Below are 21,320 nucleotides of genomic sequence, written 5' to 3' on the forward strand. Positions count from 1 at the left end.
ATTTTGCTTTAAAATTAAAAGTCACAATTGAAGAAACAATGGTTTATTTTTCTTTTTTTTTTTTTTTTTTTTTTTTTTGTTTTTTTTTTACAATGGTTTATTTTTCTAATGAAATTACCAAGCTGCTGAATCTTAAGGCCTCAACAAATGTTGCATCTTATTATTTTCATTGAACAATAAGACCTTCTATTTTGATTATTCTCGGTAAACAGCAATTTTGTTTCTCCAGTTGTTTCCATTTGCCAAAGTCATGACTGACAGTTTAATAGGGTGGCTGCTGCTTTCCTGGGATTCTATCAAGATGAATCCTCACTTCCATCGCAACCGCTGCTGCCAGTCTTTCATCAAAAGTCCATCCATCAGGACTTCTCTATCGTGGTTGGCCAAGAAGTCCTGCTTTGGCTGCCAGGGCTTCATTCTGCTGAATATGATACTCCTGAAATCTCATGGATATTCTCTGTGTCATTTTTAAATATTTCTGTAAGCAGTGTTCTGAACAGGTGGTCTAGAAATAGAGAAGATCCAAGAGGCAACACAGAAATGTTAATTTTTAAAAAGTGCACGTATTCTAAATGAACAACCATGGGGTACTTTTCTTTGAATATGTAAGAACTAAATGGTATAAATGAGTAGCAAGTGATCATAACTTTCAATTGTTAGTTTTATCCATTTACAAGAATTAATATATACTAAATGTCTATCAGTTTGTAAGCACTAAAAACAATGGTATGTCCCTGCTTTTTCCATCCCTCATCTGATTGTTAAAACGTAGGCCCAGGAGTAAGTCTGTTCCTTTTAAATGAAAAACTCCATTCTGCACATTCTTAAATTTCCACATTTCTTTCTAATGAGAATTACACTTAAACAAGAATATTTTAAGCTTTGTAACTTATTTAACAAGGACTTGTTGACTGCTGTTATATGTTCTTGGCATGAATGGTGATCAACATCTGACACCGGAGGAAGTTTATGTCACTTTTAGCCAATATAAATGTTTTGATGAGGATATTAAAAATTAAGATTTCTCATAGGATTGAGTTTGCGGAGTCCACCTATGCATATGAGCCACCATATTCAAGCTCCGCTTTTTCCAAAATTAGCCAGAGTTGTCAGGGTCAGACAGAAGAGCCCTATCAATATTTTCTAGCCAGGCCATCTTGACTGAAAGCTAATTAGTAAGAATCTCTGCTACAGAACAGTAACTCAGCAAGCCCTAGGCATCTTATTTAAAAAAAAAAAATTTAAAAAAAAGGTGGGGAGGCGCCTGGGTGGCTCAGTCCGTTAAGTGTCTGCTCAGGTCAGGATCCCAGGGTCCTGGGATTGAGCCCTACACTGGGCTTCCTGTTCGGTAGGGAGTTTGCTTCTCCTTCTCCCTCTGCTTCTTCTAAGAAAAATAAATAAAAGCTTTTAAAAAATTAAAAAAAAAAATCTGCCATGCTACAGTGTGTGTATATATATCTGGCAGACTATCATATTAAATTTGGGATCATTAAATTCAATGCCATGGGTCCCAAACTGCTTCAGTTCCTCTGAGCAATAGAACATATGAAGCAACCCAAATTCCTGTAGTAACTAGGAACAAGGGAAATGGTTAGAGGCATCCCATTTCTATTTTCTATGACAAGCTTAGAGAATTTTTAGTGGCCTGGGGACATTTTTCATACCTCTTCGGGTTTCACTTCTCTAGTTGTGAAGTCTTTAACGCAATCCAAAAAGCAGGTTTCTGTAAGTTTATTGTAGGTTCCAAGAAACTCCTTAAACTACAAATAAATCAGAATATTATTCAATATTCGGTTTTTTAAAACAAACATGTTTTGAAACTTTAATTACTGATGTTTTATATCTGAGGAAAATACCCTATAATACTTGAAATCAACAGTTACTTTCACTAACTTAAATGGGCATAAATAGACATGTATGGTATGATCTACCAAAAGATAGTCCAGTTTTCTAGTTAAATATTTATTTGTTCCTGGATATCTGTCAAATTATTTGAAAAATGTTTCATATCATTTAAAATCCATTTCTAGAAATGAAACACGAAGTTATTTTCTAAGATCACTAACTAACATGGTTGCACCCAGTTATGCCTTAATTTTTTTGCAAAATTCTTTTTTCTTAGTTATAATACCTTACCTGTTTTATCTGATCAGATTCTGGTATTTGTGCAGCCATATTCTAAAGGTATGTTTATTAGTCACCTGATTTAAAGATTAAGAAAAAGTTTGTCAGTCTGTGAACAAATATTTTTAGGCTAGCTAAAGAGTTAGGTAATTAAAACAAGAACAGTTTATGAAAAAGAACTGAAACAAAGTTTACCTGAAATTATTGTTCTCATTTTATAAGTTTCTAGTGTAGTATGTAATTATATCCCCCTCCCTCCACAATCCCCCAGGTCCTTAATGGCAATGAAGAACCCTACCATTTACAGAATTAGATTTTTTAATGCTGGCTATGGGACCCAAAAGCCCCTGCTATCCAAATCTCCAGTTTTAAAACAGCTTGCTTTGTTACCTTGCAAGGTTACTTGTTAAAGCCTCGTTCCTAGTAGAGTTTTAAAGGAAACCAAGAGATCTCTGGTGTCTTCCTGCAAGTACTTAATCTTAACTATTCCACTGGTTGCTAATATAACTTTGACCTCTGATAATAATGATTCTTTTACTATCTCTACATAAATACAAAGTTTCTATTAATTGTTAAAAAACAGCACCCACATGGAACACCTGCATGGCTCAGTCCATTAAGCTCAGACTTGTGATTCTGGCTCAGATCATGATCTCATGATCTCATGGCATTATGGGATCAGGCCCTACATGGAGCTCCATGCTCAGCAGGGAGTCTGCTCAAGATTCTTTCTCCCTCTACCCCTCCCTGGCTCACTCCAACACATGTACTCTCTCTCTCTCTCAAACAAAACAAAACAAAACAAAACAAAAAAAGGGAAAAGACATTAATAGTAAAGTACTATCAAACATCTGAATATAAGTGGACCTGTGTAGCTCAAACCTGTACTATTGTTTAAGGGTCAACTGCCTATGTTTTTACCATATAAAATACCTGAAAAATACCAACAGGTCATAATTTTTCAAGTATTGCTGTGCTGTTATAAAATACCACCAACCATTCAGGTTGTTGATTTCTTCCTGGTTCAATTTTGGGAGTTTATAGTTTTCCAGGAATGCATCCATTTCATTTAGGTTGCTAAGCTTATTGGCATATAACTGTTGATAATAACTTCTGATGATTGTTTCTACTTCCTTGGTGTTCATTGTGATCTCTCCCTTTTCATTCATAATTTTATTAATTTGGGCCTTCTCTCTTTTCTTTTGAATTAGTGTGGCCATTGGTTTATCGATCTTATTGATTCTTTCAAAAAACCAGCTTCTAGTTTCATTGATATGTTCTACTGTATCTCTGGTTTCTACCTCATCGATCTCAGCTCTAATCTTATTTCCCTTCTTATGTGTGGAGTTGGTTTGATTTGTTGTTGATTCTCCAGTTTTTTAAGGTGTAGAGACAGCTGCTGTGTTCTGGATTTTTCAGTTTTTTTGAGGGAGGCTTGGATGGCTATGTGTTTCCCCCTTAGGACTGCCTTTCCTGTGTCCCATAGGTTTTGGACCGAAGTGTCTTCATTCTCATTGGTTTCCATGAATTGTTTCAGTTCTTCTTTGATCTTGTGGTTGATCCAAACATTCTTAAGCAAGGTGGTCTTTAGCTTCCAGGTGTTTGAGTTCCTTCTGAACTTTTCCTTGTGATTGAGCTCCAGTTTCAAAGCATTGTGATCTGAGAATATGCAGGGAATAATCCCAGTCTTTTGGTATTGGTTGAGTCCTGATTTGTGACCCAGTATGTGGTCTATTCTTGAGAAGGTTCCATGTGCACTTGAGAAGACTGAGTATTCTGTTGTTTTAGGGTGGAATGTTCTGTATATATCTATGAGGTCCATCTGGTCCAATGTGTCATTCAATGCTCTTGTTTCTTTCTTGATTTTCTGCTTTGATGATCTATTTCTGAGAGAGGGGTGTTAAGATCTCCTACTATTAATGTATTCATATCAATATGACTCTTTATCTTGATTAACAGTTTTCTTATGTAATTGGCTGCTCCCATATTGGGGGCATAGATATTTACAATTGTTAGATCATCTTGGTTGATAGTCCCTTTAAGGATTATGTAGTGTCATTCTATATCTCTGAGTACAGTCTTTAGTTTAAAATCTGATTTATCTGATACGAGAATCGCTACCCCAGCCTTCTTTTGAGGCCCATTGGCATGAAAGATGCTCCTCCATCCCTTCACTTTCAGTCTGGGTGTATCTTTAGGTTCAAAATGGGTCTCTTGTAGACAACATATGGATGGGTCCTGTTGTTTTATCTAATCGGCAACCCTGTGCCGTTTTATGGGCGTATTTAGGCCATTCACATTGAGAGTGATTATTGATAGATACATTTTTTATTGACATCGTGTTATCTTTGAAGTCTTTCTTTCTGTAGATTGTCTCTATTATTTCTGTTCAATGTTATTCTTAGGATTTTTCCTCTTTTATAGAACCCCCCTTAATATTGCAGTACTGGGTATTTACGCCAAAGATACAGATGTAGTGAAAAGAAGAGCCATCTGTACCCCAATGTTTATAGTAGCAATGGTCACGGTTGCCAAACTTTGGAAAGAACCAAGATGCCCTTCAACGGACGAATGGATAAGGAAGATGTGGTCCATATACACTATAGAGTATTATGCCTCCATCAGAAAGGATGACTACCCAACTTTTGTAGCAACATGGATGGGATTGGAGGAGATTATGCTGAGTGGTAAGTCAAGCAGAGAGAGGCAATTATCATATGGTTTCACTTATTTGTGGAGCATAACGAATAGCATGGTGGACATGGGGAGTTAGGAGAAGGGAGTTGGGGGAAATTGGAAGGGGAGGTGAACCATAAGAGACTATGGACTCTGAAAAACAATCTGAGGGGTTTTAAGTGGTGGGGGGGTGGGAGGTTGGGGGAACCAGGTGGTGGGTATTAGAGAGGGCACAGATTGCATGGAGCACCCGGTGTGGTACAAAAACAATGAGTAACTGTTATGCTGAAAATAAATAAAAAATAAATTTAAAAAAATAAAAATAAATAAATAGAAAAAAAAAAATACCACCAACCAGGGGCACCTGGGTGGCTCAGTGAGTTAAAGCCTCTGCCTTTGGCTCAGGTCATGATCCCAGGGTCCTGGGATTGAGCCCCGCATCAGGCCCTTTGCTTGGCAAGCAGCCCACTTCCCCTGCTCTCTCTGCCTGCCTCTCTGCTTACTTGTGATCTCTGTCAAATAAATAAATACAATCTTAAAAAAAAAAACAAAACACCACCAACCAGTCAAAGACACAGAAGAGTCTATATTATACAATGCAGTTTAAGAATTGTGCTTCTGGAAGGATGGAGCAAGGGATGTGTTTTTCCCTATTCTTCAAACTAAGTATAACTAAAAACCCTGGACATGACATATAAAACAAACACAAGACTCTAAAAGGTGGAGAAAATAAAGTATATTGGCCAGGGCCTTTGGGACCTGAGAAACAAAACAGTGGGGAATTTTACTTTCTCTCATTTTTGTTTCCTGTATCACAGAGTTGGAGCTGAAGAAGCCAGCAATCTGCAAATGCCAATGGGCACAGTCAAAACCCCCCATCTCTCCAAAGCTGGCGCTCTCTAGCCAAAGGGCCAGGAAAGGGGAAGCCTGTAAAATAGAAAACTTTTAAACAATAACTGTATACTCCAGGCAAACAAAAAACACTGTGGCCTGCATCCCCCATCTACCACATCACTATAAGCCAACTGAGGAGCCTACATTTCCACCCTCACTAAGCTGTAATGAGGCACTAAGTCCCCCAGACTTCACAGAAGGGAGACTAGGAAGCAAGGACTTTCATCCTTACTGGGCTTTAATGACGGCTACCCCATCCCCAACAAGTATCAGTGGAAACAACATGAGGAACCTGGACTTGTACCTCAATGGCAGTAATGAGGTACCCTTCTCTCTCCCTTCTGGGCTGTATCAAAGGAGGCCTCTTTGAGATTCAAGGCTTGCATTACTGTCCCATGGTAATTAGCTCATTGTACCCTCTTCCAGTGTCAGTGGAGATCATGTGGGGAGCAGTACCAGTCACTCTGAGCCAGGGTGATACCAGTGGAGGCCTGCTGGACAGCCATAACTCCTACTCTTGCTCAGCAGTACCGAGGAGCACACCACCTCCATATACCTTAAGTGACAGAGTCAGGGCCCCTGCCCTTCTTTCCTACATCTAGTAGTAATGAGGCAGCATGCCCCACCCCCCCGCCCACCGCCACTTCTGCTAATGGAGCAGTGGCAAAAGGAGCCGGCTAGAGAAGAAGGTTTACCAAGATCTAGAACCTCAAAATACAGTATGCAAAATGTCTAAGTTACAAAAAAAAATTGGTCATCATACCACAAGATAAGAAAATCTCAAATTGAATGAAAAATAGACTCTCTCTATATATCCAATACTGAGATGATGGATTCGGAATGATCTGACAATGATTTTAAAATGGTTATTATAAAAAAAATACTGCAATGAGCAGTTATGAATATCCCTGAAACAAACAAGATATTACAAGAACCAAATGGAAATCTTAAGAAGTGAAAAATAACCAGAACAAACTGAACAGATGTAATCAACACCAGAATGAAGGACAGAGGAAGCAGTCAGCAAATCAGAGGATAGAAAACATAATTAACCAATCTGAATAACAGAAAACTATAATGAAAAAAAGAAATGAACAGAGTACCAGGAACCTATATGAATGTAATAAAAGATCAAACAGTTGTTTCAACAGAGTCCTGGAAGAAGAGGAACAAAGAGCAGGGATGTAAAAGTACTAGAAGAAATGGCTAAAAACCTCCCAAATTTGGCAAAAATAAATTTATATAGATCCAAGAGAAGCTGAATGAATGCCAAAGAGCATGAACACAAAGGAATCTATCAACATATAGCACAGCCAAGCATCTAAAAAACTAAAGACAAAAAAGGGTAGCAAGTGAAAAAGTGACATCTTACCTATAGGGGAAAACAATTAGGATGACATTAGTCAACCCAGTGCCTGTATCTAGAAAAAATACACTTCAGGAATGAAGGGGAAATCAAGACATTTTCAAAGGGAGGAAACTAGAATTTGTTGTCACCTGATCTATCCTTAAAGAAGAATTAAGTTCTAAACAGAAAGGAAACGATAATAGGAGACTTAGAACATCAAGAAGGAGGAAAAACAGAGTAATAAAAAATATGAATTAGTACAATACACTTTTCTTCTTAAGTGTCCTAAACTGTTTGACAGTTGAAGCAAAAATTATAAAACTGTCTAATGTCAATTTAAATGTGTATTAATAAATATGGTAAAGGCAAAGGGAGGTAGGTGTATCACTGAAACTGGTGCTGACACCATTAGACTGTAATCAGGTATGTAAATATCATGTAGTACCTAGAGCAATCATTAAAAAGGATATATAAGGAGACATACTCAAAAATACTATATAGATAAATCAAAATGAAATGTCAGCATATATTCATGTAATCCACAGAAAGGCAAGAAAAAGAGAAAAGGAGAACAGAAAATTAAGAAAATAGCAAAAAACCCTGGGGTCCCTGGGTGGCTCCGTCAGTTGAGTGCCTGCCTTCAGCTCAGGTCGTGATCCTGGGGTCCTGGGATCAAGCCCCACACTGGGCTCCCTGCTCAGCGGGATGCCTGCTTCTCCCTCTCCTTCTCCCCCAGCTCATGTGCTCATGTGCACTTGCTCTCTCTCATAAATATATAAAAATCTTTAAAATAATTTAAGCCCTAGTAAACAATTACACTAAATATAAGTGGTCTCAATAATCATTTAAAAGAGACTGGTAGAATGGATTAAAAAACATTGCCAACTGTATGCTGTCTCTAAGAAATTTACTTCAAATATAATGATACAGGTTGAAAATAAAAGGATAGAAAAAAAAATCTGTCATGCAAATAAAAGAAAATAGTGGGTATATTAATATCAAACAAAACAGACATCAGAGCAAAGGAAATTACAAGACAGAAAGGGACTTTAAGGATTAATCTGCCAAGAAAACAAAGCAATCCTAAATGTGTATGCACCAAACAAGAGAGTGGCAAAATACAAAGTAAAACTTAAAGGAAAAAGAGAAGGATATAGTTGGGGACTTCAACTTTCCTCTTTCAAGAATCAACAGAACTAGGGGCGCCTGGGTGGCTCAGTGGGTTAAAGCCTCTGTCTTCGGCTCAGGTCATGATCCCAGGGTCCTGGGTTCGAGCCCTGCATTGGGCTCTCTGCTCAGCAGGGAGCCTGCTTCCTCCTCTCTCTGCCTGCCTCTCTGCCTAGTTGTGATCTCTGTCAAATAAATAAATTAAATATTAAAAAAAAAAATCTCAGAAGAATCAACAAAACTAGACAGAAAATTTACAGGGAGATAGAAAATTTACAAGGATATATCAACCCACAATCCACATTTATAAAACATTTTACCTACCAGCACAGAATATGTATTTTTATCAAGTGCCCATGGAGCACAGACCTGGATAAATCATATATCCTGGGCCATAAAAATAGACTCGACAAATGTAAAAGAATTGAAATTATACAGAATGTCTTCTCTGATCACAACAGAATCAAACTGGAAATCAGTAACGAAAAGATAACAGGAAAATCTCCAAACATTTGGGAAATACACTACTTCTAAATAATCCATGGGTCAAAGAGGAAATCTCAAAGAAAGAAAAAAAAATCATTGAACTGAATGAGACTGCAAATACAACACATCAAAATTTGTGGGACACAGTTTAATCTGAGCTAAGAGGAAAACTGACAAATAAATGCATAGAACTGAGAAAAGTTAAGGTCTCAAATCCACACTCTAAACTTTCACTTCAAGAACCTAGAGAAAGAACAGAATAAACCTAAATCATGTAGAAGGAAGAAAATAATAAAGAGCAGAAGTTAATGAAAATGAAAACAATGGAGTGCCTGGGTGGTTCAGTGGGTTAAAGCCTCTGCTTTCGGCTCAGGTCATGATCCCAGAGTCCCGGAATTGAGCCCCATGTCGGGCTCTCTGCTCAGCAGGGAGCCTGCTTCCTCCTCTCTCTCTGCCTGCCTCTCTGCCTACTTGTGATCTCCGTCTGTCAAATAAATAAAATCTTTAAAAAAAAAATCATAAAAAAAAAAAAAGAAAATGAAAACAAGTATAAGTCAATAAAATGAGCTGGTTCTTTGAAAAGATTTTAACAGACAAACCTCTAGGAAGAGTAATAAAAAAATAAATCACATTATCATTATAAGGAATGAAACAGGATATATTACCATAGACTCTGCAGACATCAAAAGGATAATAGCACAACAAACAACTCCATATATAGAAATCTAACAACTTATTCATGAGTTTATTATTATCTAAATATCAAAACCACAGTACACAAAATTAATGAAAAATATCCTCATAAAATGAACATAAAAATCCTTGACAAAATAATAGCAAATGTAATTAAGCAATATATAAAAATAATTATACACATTAAATAAGTGGAGTTTACTCCAGAGCTGCAAGACTGGTTCAGCATTTGGAGAAAAATGAGATCCCATCAATTGATCCAGAAAGAGCATTTGACAAATTCAACACCCATTCATGATAAGAACTCTCTAAAATAAAGAAACGAGAGCTTCAACTTAATAATCAGCATCTACAAAATACTATAATTAATGATGAAAGACTAAATATTTTCCCCTAAGACTGTGAGGAAGGCAGGGTATCTGCTCTTACCACTCTTACTATACTGCTGAAGTTCTACCCAGTGCAATAAAGCACTTTCATAACAGTTATGAAAGAAAATAAATTGACAAAATAAAATGACATAATTGTGAAAAAGAAAATCCCAAGGGATCTACAAAGAAACTTAGAACTAATAAATTCAGGAAAGTCACAGGATACAAGATAAACATGCAGAAAATCAATTTCTATCTCTATATACTTGGCAGTGAACACTCGGACAATGAAAAGTACACCATTAACAATCGCTTAAGAAACAGACCTGTACCCCTTGCGCTAATAATACATTATATGTTAATAAAAAATAAAACATAAATAAAAAAACCCAGTCACTTAAGAAAAATTTAGGGGCAAACCAAACAAAGCTTGTACAAGACTTGTATGCTGAGAACTACAAAATACTGATGAAAAAAAAAAATCAAACACCTAAATAAATGGAGAGACATATTGTGTTCATGGACTGGAAAATTCAACCTAGTATCGATGTCCATTTCCCTAAAATTAACATAGAGAGGCTTAATGTGATTCCTATCAAGGTCCCAGGAAGATTTATAATTTTGGATGAGATTATTATTTTTTAAAAGATTTTATTTATTTATTTAACAGAGAGAAATCACAAGTAGGCAGAGAGGCAGGTAGAGAGAGAAAGGGGAAGAAGGCTCCCTGCCGAGCAGAGAGCCCGATGCAGGGCTTGATCCCAGGACCTGAAGGCAGATGCTTAACCCACTGAGCCACCCAGGCGCTCCTAGACGAGATTATTTTAAAATTTATACTAGAAAGCAAAGAAACAAAAATAGCTAAATTAAAAAATAACAAAATGGGAGAAATACATCTACCTAATTTTAAGACTTATTACACAGCTACAGTAATCAGTATCATGTGTTATGGGTGGAGTAGCAGACACACAGATCAATGGAACAGAACAAAGAGCCCAGAATTAGAGTCACACAAATATGCCCAACTGATTTTTAGTAAAGGGGCAAAAGCAATGAAGTAAAGGATATAGCCTTTTCAACAACTGGTACTAGAACAACTATACATCCAAAAGAAAAAATTTAACCTCAAACTAAATCTCTCATTTATATATGACTTATATAAAAATTAACTCAAAATGGATCATGAACTTAAAAGTAAAACATAAAATTACTACAATTTACAGTGACAACACCAAATACTGGTGAGTAGGTGGAAAAACTGGATCACTTCAGATATTCCTAGTAGTAATTCCTATTCCAGCAAACAGTTGGGCAGTGTCTTAATTAAACATACAACCACCATAAGACCCAGTAACTGTATTCCTTGGCATTTATCACAGAGAAATGAAAACCCATGGTCACACAAAATTCTGTAGTTGAATGTATATGGAAACTTTCTTTGTAACAGTCAAAAACTGGAAACAACCCCAATGTTCCTCAGTAGGTGAATGGTTAAACTGGTACACCAGTACCATGGAGTTACTTCTCAGCAATAAAAAGGAATGAGTTACTGATGCACAAACATTGCACAAATCTCTAGAGAATTATACTGAGTGAAAAAAAGCTGATTCCAAAAGGTTATACACTATATAATTTATATTAACATACATGAAATGACAAAATTAAAGAAGTGGAGAATATTAGTGATTGCGAGGGGTTAAGGAAGGGATAGATATAGGTAGGAGGGAAGGGAGTATTGCTGTAAAAAGGCAAAATGAAAGACTTCTATAATGGACACATTCTATATCTTGACTGTATCATCAACATCTGGGTTGTGATACTGTGTGATGTTTTGTAGTATGTTACCATTGTGAAAAACCAAGTAAAGGGCACAAGGTGTGTCTGCATTTTCCCCTACAACTGGATGGAATCTATAACAATCTCAAAAAGTTTAATATTAAAAAAAATGAAGTTGTTCAGCTGTCTAATACCTGCCAAAGAGTAAGATTCAGTGGGCAGTGTACAAAGTTTTAGCAAATGCTCAGAACTAGAGCTCTTTTGGCTTCTCACTCAGAAAACAGCCTGAAAAGATCCAAGAACTGGTAAGATAACTTTTGTGAAAATAGGTGTTAAATGAAACACTGTTTTGTGGGAACTTAAAAATATATATAAGGGCGATTACTCTAGATACAAATGTAGTGATCTGAAGGGGCACCTGCACCCCAATGTTTACAGCAGCAATGTCCACAATAGCTCAACTATGGAAACAACCTAGATGTCCATCGACAGATGAGTGGAAAAAGATGTGTTATATATATATAATGGAATACTATGCAGACATCAAAAGAAATGAAATACTGCCATTTGCAATGACATGTGTGGAACTAGAGGGTATTATGCTAAGCAAAATAAGTCAATTAGAGTAAGGTAATTATCATATGATCTCACTGGAATTTAAGAAACAAGGCAAAGGATCAGAGGGGAAGAGAGGAAAAAAATAACAAGACCAGAGATGGAGACAAACCATAGGAGACTATTAATCATAGGAAACAAACAAGGTTGCTAGGGGTAAAGGGGTGGAGGGATGGGATAACTGGGCCACGGACATTGGGGAGGGTATGTGTTGTAATGAGCACTGGATATTATGTAAGACTGATGAATCACAGTCCTGTACCCCTGAAATAAATAATACATTATATGTTAATTAGCTTAATTTAAATAAAAATAAAATAAATACAAGGGCAATAAAACATGCATTACAGAATAGGCCTCCAAGTGAAATGACAGAAGTTCATCCATTAAGATCATGAACCTTTAGAATTGTTGAATTGTATAGCACATTCACTCTACTTCAGGACACCAGTGTTTCTACACCTCACACCAAAAACAAAAACAGATCTGATTTTCTTACTTATAGGAACCTTAGAAATTTGCATATTCACTGACTGTGATGTCAAAATCCCATTCTTTTCCCTATTCCTATCCTTTTATTTCTTCAGGTTAAAAATCATATATAATCACTTTTTAACTGGACTTCAGAAAGGTGGAAGGTATGAAATCTTTAAATGTTAAGTTTCAGAGACTGGTAAAACTGTGTCAACTCTACCCCACTCGCCCCTTGGTATACAATTCATGGTGACAAATGATGGTTGTTATTGGGAAGTCTTTGACAACACATAGATGAGGAGTGCCCTAAATGTTCTTGGTATGAATTTTATTTAAAAATTATTTACGGGGTGGGGGGCGCCTGGGTGGCTCAGTCAGTTGAGTGTTGGGATTTTTGGTTTTGGCTCAGGTTGTGATCTCGGGGTCATGATACCGAGCCCTATATCTGGCTCCATGCCGAGCATGGAGTCTGCTTCAGATTCTCTCTCTCTGCCTCTACCCCTGCTTGCATGCATACTCTCCCTCTCTCTCAAATAAATGGATAAATAAAATCTCTAAAAAAATAAAAATTATTTTCTTGGTATTATTTTTAATATATGGTCATTAACAGTATATATCTCTTCCTTTAAAGTTTATCATGAGTAATCTATTTCTTTAAAATTGGAAAATAAAAGAGAAATAGTTCTATTCAATACCCCTATGTTAACATTGTGATTTTCTTTTCTCTAGTCATTCAATTATACATATGTATTTTTTCAATTATCTTCCCAGACCTATAACTGAGCTAAGAGCTAACAGTTTTCTCAAGCGTGCCGAGGTCTCCAAAACTCTTCTCTGCAGTTGACAATATCAAGATTATGGTATACTTAATTATAGGTCCTTGTCCCTAGAAAATACTGGAGATGACTGAGGGAATGATTTTCATTTTTAGTTGCTAGTTTGGGGTCTTCCAAGTCTCGAGGCATTCTATTTTAGTTATTTAATACTAAACTGTGCTGACAAAGTCCAACAGCCACACAAACCACCTGATGGTGAAAACAGATAGAAACAATATGGCTTCTTTGATTCAGTCCTAGTTTTCAGTTATTACAGCAAATGTTTGTTACTGTGGAAGCAAATATCCTATCAGAGGTTACCTTATGGTTTTATCTGTGAAACCTGCAGAGGGAAGGAAAGGATAAGAAAGTTTCTAGAATCTCTGGCTTAGGTCTTGAGAACGATGATAACAATGCTAAGTTATTTTTCTGTCAAACAAAATATATAATAAAACTAGGGAACTTAGGAGTAAAGAGAAATTGGGGCACCTGGGTGGCTCAGTGGGTTAAGCCTCTGCCTTTAGCTCAGGTCATGATCCCAAGGTCCTGGGATCGAGCCCTGCATTGGGCTCTGCTCGGCAGGGAGCCTGCTTCCTCCTCTCTCTCTGCCTGCCTCTCTGCCTACTTGTGATCTCTGTCAAATAAATAAAATCTTTAAAAAAAAAAAAGAGTAAAGAGAAATCTTATCAGCCATCAATTCAAACCTTTTCTGATGCATGAGTTTCCTTTTGTTCGGAAAATTAGCTGTCCAACCTTTGCTTGAATGTCTCCAATGACTGATTTCTTACCTGAAAAACGAGGGGATTACAATATGACTGCTGAGGCCTCTTCAAGCTCTAAGTCTATTTGATGAAATCTAAACTTCTGAGGGCTAAATTGTTTTCAATAAGTGAAATTAGTTTCCTCAATCTATTCTGAGGTTACAATTCCTTAGCATATGTGTTATATGTATTAATAAGTACTTAACATCCCAATCTTTCCAGGTAGTATGTTCAGGTAAACACACAAGGACAAACAATTCCCACAAATTTCTAAAAACAAAACAAAACAACCAAAGGACTAGGATGTGACAGGGGAGACGTCCTCTATTTCTTTTTTGGATCATATGCAGATCTGTACCATGTCTGGAGCAAAATTTCTAATTCTGTTCAAACTTAGTTTACAATAAGTGATTCTTCTGATGTACTGGACCATTATCAGAACTACTGACCCTAGTCTCTGCCTGACTGGTACTGAAAATTGGTAGTCTTGTGATTCAGGCAAGGATCATGAATGAATGATAAAACTACTGGGTGAAAGGTAGTTGGGGAACAGGATATATCCATGGTCACAAAGTATGTCCATAGGTTACTTTAAACCAAAGGAAAACAGTTCCTTTACATTGGAAAGATCTGGCAGTCCCCACAATGACCAATAAAGACACAGTACTGACTATGTAGTATTCTTGCCAAAACTGATCAGATTCTGATCCTGAGGGAATAACTAGAAAAATCCACAATGTAGGACAATTTGTAAGAGAACTATACTAGTCTTTTTAAAAAGTTAAAGTCATAAAAGGCGTAGAAGGCTGTTCTAGATTAAGTGACTAAAGAGTCATGACAACCAAACACTGTGTGAACTTTGGACCTTGAATCAAAAAAAAAATTTCTGAGTTAAAAATAAGACATTTTTGGGATAACTGGAGAAATCTGAAAGTTACCTTATTAGGTGTGATCATCTTATTGCAGCTATGTAATAGACTGGTCTTAAGGAGATACATGCTGAAGAAATTAGGGCTAAAGGTTATGTCTGAAACTTACTTGCAAACCCGTCACCAAAAAAAAAGTGTATCTATTTACATATGTATGGAGATATGAGAGCGGCAAAGAGGAAGTAAATAAAGATGTTAACGACACAAAAGAAATATAAGAAAATTTTGTGAGCCATATTTTTTTGTTTTGGCGCTATCATTGTCTTTGCTAGTTCAGATGTCTAAATTGATCTGAACTTGTCCGATCAATACAAAAATGGGGCTCTGCCACATATCCCTTTGGTTTAGAGTTGCAGCAGGTTTAGTAAGTTATGTCTGATTAACTGGCAACCCCAACTCAGCTAACTACTAAACAGGCAAAAAATACTTTTGAAAGATTATTGCTTTGGGGTTTAAAGCATAGATTCCAGGCCTGAAAGGTGAGCCTATGAGCACTAGACTAGATGGGGGCAAGATTACTTGGGTTTTAACCCCAAGTCTGATATGAAAGGGGTTTGTAAGATCCAAATCAAATTATTTATTCAAATAATTTTAATACGTTTCTTTGCCTACTGTCACACCTTAGAGACGACAGAGGGAAGGTCATTTTTTCTTTCATATTTAAGTTTCAGCTACAAAATAAGGGAGTTAAGTCATCTTCAAAGTCTCTGAAATTGTTATCTTTTAATTCACTTACATTATAAAACAAATAGTGAACAAACAGGTACCTAAATGCCCCATAACGAAGAGAGAACTGTAACTGGCATAAGAAATAATGACAAATAATTACAGAAATGTATCAAGAATAATCAAAAGGTTCTCCAAAGCTGAGCCCCTAAGGTCCCTTTTAATTCTAAGATTTTTTTTCTATGAAAATAGATGAGATGCAGAAATAAACTTATTTAGCTTTTACAGATTACATTTTTTTGCTTTAATTTTTAAAAACTTTCGTAATGCACAAAGGGAAACGTCTAAATAGTGAGTCCTCAAAAATCAGCGAATCAGGTAAGGGGTGCGGGATCATGGTATTCTGTCTAGAGAAGATTTTTCAGTTAAAGGAGGGTCTCCTGTCTGTCAGCTCAAGGTCACTGCGTGGATGCTTTAAATTTAACTCAGTGCTCCAAAACAAGACCCCGACTCCCGAAATCCGGATTGAGGGTGGCTCAGAGCTTCAAATTCCGACCCTCGCCCCAGGGATACGGTCCCCGGGCAGCGCCCAAACCCGTTCTGGGGACGCCCGGCTAGTCTTTTCACCCCTCCAACCCCCAAGTCCCACGTACACGCGGCGGCCTCCTCCAGAGATCCCGCCACCTTCCCGAGCGTAGCCTGGTGGCCTCCGCCTGGGAACCCGAGATTCTAAGCGCAGAGAAAAGAGACCATACTTGAGCACAGGTTCTCGCATCCGACACCAGTGCGAGGTTGGGGGGCTGCGCTGCCAGTCGATTCTAGGGGCGGAGGGTCTGGGTCAGGGAGGGCGCCGCAGTCGCTGGATGGGAGAGAACACGTGGGAGAGGCGATGTCAAATAGCCCTTTAGACTTTAAGACGCGGATTCGTTACAAAGCAGGGAACTCTGGAGGAAAAGCCGCTATCTCCAGTGAATTCTAAAATTCTCTAAGGATTAAGTTTTGTAATTGTATACTTACTCAGTGCCTTCTATGCCTGACTTCCTCACCGAAAACTACCCGAATCTGTCGAGAGTTTTTGTAAAACGAATTTACTTAATCCCGGGTCCTTAACGGTCTCCAGGAGCTGCACTGTAAACAGTCCCTAGTCGACCGGAGTGGTATTGTCAGTTAAGCCGGGACCTGTGCGCGTCTCCGATGAGACCCTCCAGTTTTACGCAGTGTTTAAGTCTGGTGGGGCAATGTACTGCTTTAAAACAATAAAATCAAATCTGCACCTTTTAAATCTTTTACGTTGGGAGTTTGTTTCCACCCGGAGAGGGATGGAGGTACACCAGAGGGCGGTCAGCTTTTTGGTTGGGTGTTTTGGATGATTTTTCTTGGCGCGCATGCGTGTTGTGTCTCAAGGGCCGACTTAAAGAGAAGCGGGGGTTGACTCGCGGGCAACTGAAGCTGTTGTCAGATTACACCTGTGACTGCCGGGTTGTGAAGCATTCGGGAGACGCAGAGGGGTGAATTTAGGTGTCCGATGTTTGCATCTGGAGGGGTGTGTAAGACTCTTTGGCTGAAGAAAGCTTTGAGCTTCTTAAGCTTATAATTATTAGTAACTATTTTAAATAACTTTTAGTTATTAATAAATTCTCAAAAGTCATTAAGCCATTAAGCTTTTTTTTTATTTTTTTAAAGCATTTCAGTTTTACGTGCTTGACTCCCGCTTCTCAACAGATGTTAACCTCGCCTCCACATCTGTTTGGTTTTGCACTGCCAGCTCTTGGCTTTGGAAGTGCTCTCTGTTGTTGAGTTATCTGGGCTCATGCGGCCATTCTCTTGTCCTCCGCGCTCTCAGATTCACGGGCGTGTGCATTAATGGACTGAGTGGGATTAATGGGTAAATATGATGTTCTAGTTGTCTCTTATCCTGGATTAAATACCAAACTGAAATTTCTAGCTTTGCGGATAGTGTTTAGACGTTTTATTTAAAGGTTGATGACTGAACGTTTTAAAATCACTTGAAATTCTTTTTTTTTTTTTTTTTTTTTTTTATCATACTCCTCCCTCGTTCCTTCTCCCCCAAGTCCTCAAAGCGGTGAAAATTTTGTTCTGAAGTTTTTATGGACCCAGAAGAAATTCTTCTTTTCAGAACTGTGGGACTAATTTTGTTCCCAATAATATGAAAGGCTCTAAGTTTAGCCCGGAAAAGAAAAAAAGGGTTAAAATACCAGCGAGGAGACTTCGTGAGGTAGTTTCTCCAAATCAGGGAGATAATTTGGCTTTGCTGAAAGAGGAGTTGCCCTGTGTTCCTCCAGCGTTGTCTGCAAATAAACGTCTTCCTGTTAGAACCGAGGCTAGCTTGAATGGAACGTTACGTGGTATGTGACTCCGAATAGCTTTCACTTTTGTAAATCTTCAGTCTTTATTTTCATTTCTTTTTTGCGTTTCAAATTTTAGGGGATTTTTAATGTTTAAATTCTCAAATATAAGATACATCTAGTTTTAATTGGTGTTTGAAAGCTGACCCTTCCTCTGGGAAAATGGCTAGTACAATCGGTCTAATTGAAACATATCCAATAGGTGGAATGAATGAAACACTTCTGTGCTTATTCTTTGTGTGGTTTTTGCACATTGTTCTTGTTCACGTCTATGGTGGACGCACTAAACTATGTGATGTGTGTGTTTACTGTTCATCAGTAGAGGTTTTTACCAAATGCTCTACCTTCTGTTTGGTTGGTGTTACTCAGTTTGGCATAGTAGAAAAGCATAACTTCTGCCTTTTGATGGCTTCCATGTTCCAACTCACTTAACCTGTCTCCAGTGAAAATGAAGAAAACATATGCTTTGCCCATTTCATTGATGACCATAGGATCAAATTAATGAATATATGTGCAAAAACAAAAAAATGCATTTATAGTGCTGCTTTTGGGGGAGGTGTGGCATAATAAAGGCCTGCTTTTATATCATGTACATATTTTATTCCTGGCAAATTCTACCCATAGTATGTCCAAATCCAACATTGTAATGCTATATTTTAAAACATTTATCTCACTTGACTGTCAGTACTGATCCTTATTTTCCAAAATATCAGCTGTAAAACCTTCATCAGGATATATTTTAATTACAGTTTAAGTTCTTTGCATGAAAAATGACTTCCAATTTAGGTTTAGCATTAATATTGAGTTTATAGTTCTTGAGTCAAGCCTATACAGTTTCCAAAATTATGGTTCTGGTTTTAAAGTCACTAAAATGTATTCCTTTATTTTGTTAGGTTCAGCAGACTTGACTAGAACTTATCAGCAGCCTCCATTAGCAAATTCTACGGGGCCAGAAAGGGTAAGCAAAAGAATTCTAAATTATGTTCACGTTAAGGTTTTCAGTATTGTTGAGTAATGTATTCCTAAATTATGTTTGATGAGTAATGGGCCTTGTTTTTGCTTTAATTTCACTTACCAAGAGAAATGTTTTATATCCAATTGTGACTTGAATAGTATTTGAGACATTACACAAAGATTCTTCCATAAAATAAAAAATACTCATTACTAAGATGTTGAACACTGAGATAAATATTGGAACTGAAAATAATCTCTGCTGTTACCTAAGAAATGGGGTTCTAGACTGCAGACTTAATATACTGTTAGGTAAAGGTAAATAACTAGTAACAACATCATTTTTAAAAAGTGAGGTATGATATGTTATCCAAACGATTGTAAGGTCTTTTGTGGGGTTTTTTTTTTTTGAGGATTATTTAAGAAATAACATGAAATTCTCATCTTGACCTTTATAGTGCTGAAAATATTTGATGATCAATACATTTTGTTCATGCAATCTAATTAGATTTTGACCACTATCACTATAGATTGTCAATTTAACAAGTCTTTAAAGAACAGAGTTTCATAATGTAATATCTTGAAAATTGAAGCTGGTAAATTAAGAATGAAATTAAAACTGTCTACTTAACAACTTTGCAAAAGATTCACAATAAAAATGTATGATTATGTGCTGTACTTGGTCCCTCTGTAAATGCTTAGCCTTTGGGTTGGTGTTTTTGTTTCTTTTTTGAGTATGCCTTATTTAATGATTAATGATATCTGAATTCCATTCTCTAAATAACTTCTCAAGTGGATATGCTATTATATAAATTACCTCTGGAAAGACTGTATCAATATATGTTCTTCAGCAAGATCATGAATAGAATTAGTGGTATTATTTTCTCTTAGCTTTACCAATACAAGACATCAGAATTAGACCAAAAAAAAAAAAAAAGAAGAAAAAGAAAAGAAAAAACCAACAAACCCAAAAAACAAAACCATTTTGGTAGGTAAAGAAAGCATCTCATTATTTTAATAAAATAAAATTATTATTATTATTATCATTATTATTCTTTATTATTACCGAGGGGGAAATTTTTTTCCATGTGTATAGCCATCTTTATTCTTTTGTGACTTACATATTTCTGTGCTCTACTTTTTCTTATTCATTTGCAGGAGGTCTTTGTATTAACATCCCAAATGCATTCTATTATATTGTTAGCCTCATTGGCTATATTTAGAAAGTTAACAGTTGTTTGTCAGGAGATAGCCTGATCACCTTCCTTTTATGATTTTCTCTTTACCCTTTTCTAATTTAGCAGGGAAAAAAATTGATGTGTCTAAGGAACAGGAAGAGCATTGTTGAATGAACCTAGTACTTAAAACGTCAAGATGTCTTAGTACTGAATAGAATCTTAGAAATGAAGTCTAGGGTTACAGAAAGCTGATTGCCTGTGGAGAACCCTTCTGAGACTACATTTTGAGCTCAGGGATAAAGAACACAGTGGTTAATTTGTGATGTGCCTTGTGTTGGCCATCCTCATGCACTCCATTTGACTCAAAATGAATCAGATTTTCACATTAAACTGTAGCAACTTAATTGTTACATGACTCCCTCTGCTGAAAGTGGCAAATTGAGATCTGAGTCTGAATTTTAGGACCACAGTGCTTGCTTGTTTATTTACTCATTCAACAAATCCTTGAGTACCTTCAAGGTACCCAAGCATTGTGGTGGTTCTGGGAATCGAGGGTAAAAAAACATGATCCTGCCCTCCTGTCTCTTAGCTAGTAAATGGTACTTGGTAAGTAATAAATCATAAAGGTTTTTCTAGCCTTTCATTTTTCCTTTCATATCCTGAAGGATTTTTCTAAGGATGTTGCAGTGCAAAGGTTGCCTTTGGAGAAATTGGACGAGAGCAACAAACAAAAAGGTAAAAAGGTAGACTTTTTAAAAAATTTTTTTTTACTGCCGTGAAATATACACAATGAAATTTACCATTCTAAGTGTATAGTTCTGTAGCAGTAGGTATATTCCCCTTATGCAGTTATCACCACCATCCGTTTCCAGACTTTTTTCATCTTCTTCAGTCAAAACTCTGTACTCATTAAATACTAACTCTCCATTTTCCCCCAAGTCTATCTAGTTTTATTATTGTCTTATTTCACTTAGCATGCCTTTGTGGTTCATTTACGTTTTATGTGTCAGGATTTTCTTTGTAAGGATAG

General features: G+C 36.9%; 2 protein-coding genes across 17 annotated transcripts in view; one reads left to right on the top strand and one right to left on the bottom strand.

Annotated features, from left to right (window-relative positions):
• Positions 1 to 42: 42 nt before the first annotated feature.
• Positions 43 to 16,687, bottom strand: TIMM9 (translocase of inner mitochondrial membrane 9). Of its 5 annotated transcripts, none has more exons than XM_059373291.1 (5): positions 16,551 to 16,687; positions 14,144 to 14,227; positions 2,137 to 2,201; positions 1,665 to 1,760; positions 43 to 505 (listed from the first exon to the last, which is right to left on the bottom strand). In XM_059373291.1, the coding sequence occupies exons 3-5, from the start codon at positions 2,173 to 2,175 to the stop codon at positions 371 to 373; spliced, it is 270 nt and encodes an 89-aa protein (XP_059229274.1). In that variant the 5' UTR covers positions 2,176 to 2,201; positions 14,144 to 14,227; positions 16,551 to 16,687; the 3' UTR covers positions 43 to 370. The 5 variants fall into 5 exon arrangements, 4 of the variants coding, with proteins under 4 accessions (XP_059229274.1, XP_059229276.1, XP_059229277.1 ...); XM_059373293.1 differs by lacking the exon at positions 16,551 to 16,687 and adding an exon at positions 16,449 to 16,544; XM_059373294.1 differs by lacking the exon at positions 14,144 to 14,227.
• A 526-nt stretch (positions 16,688 to 17,213) lies between these two features.
• The window catches only part of KIAA0586 (KIAA0586 ortholog), a 140,218-nt gene continuing 136,111 nt past the window's right edge, over positions 17,214 to 21,320 (top strand). For 8 of the 12 annotated variants that reach the window (XM_059373297.1, XM_059373300.1, XM_059373299.1 and 5 more), the window contains exons 1-4: positions 17,214 to 17,338; positions 17,868 to 18,161; positions 19,055 to 19,119; positions 20,956 to 21,025. In XM_059373297.1, coding sequence (XP_059229280.1) covers positions 17,963 to 18,161; positions 19,055 to 19,119; positions 20,956 to 21,025 — 334 coding nt within the window. In that variant the 5' untranslated portion in view covers positions 17,214 to 17,338; positions 17,868 to 17,962. Of the gene's footprint in view, positions 17,339 to 17,478; positions 17,681 to 17,867; positions 18,162 to 19,054; positions 19,120 to 20,078; positions 20,101 to 20,955; positions 21,026 to 21,320 lie in introns of those variants that run through there. The other 4 variants (XM_059373298.1, XM_059373305.1, XM_059373307.1 and 1 more) reach the window with 4 other exon arrangements.

The sequence above is a fragment of the Mustela nigripes genome, chromosome 13, assembly GCF_022355385.1.
Source record: "Mustela nigripes isolate SB6536 chromosome 13, MUSNIG.SB6536, whole genome shotgun sequence".
In the NCBI taxonomy this organism is placed as follows: domain Eukaryota; kingdom Metazoa; phylum Chordata; class Mammalia; order Carnivora; family Mustelidae; genus Mustela; species Mustela nigripes.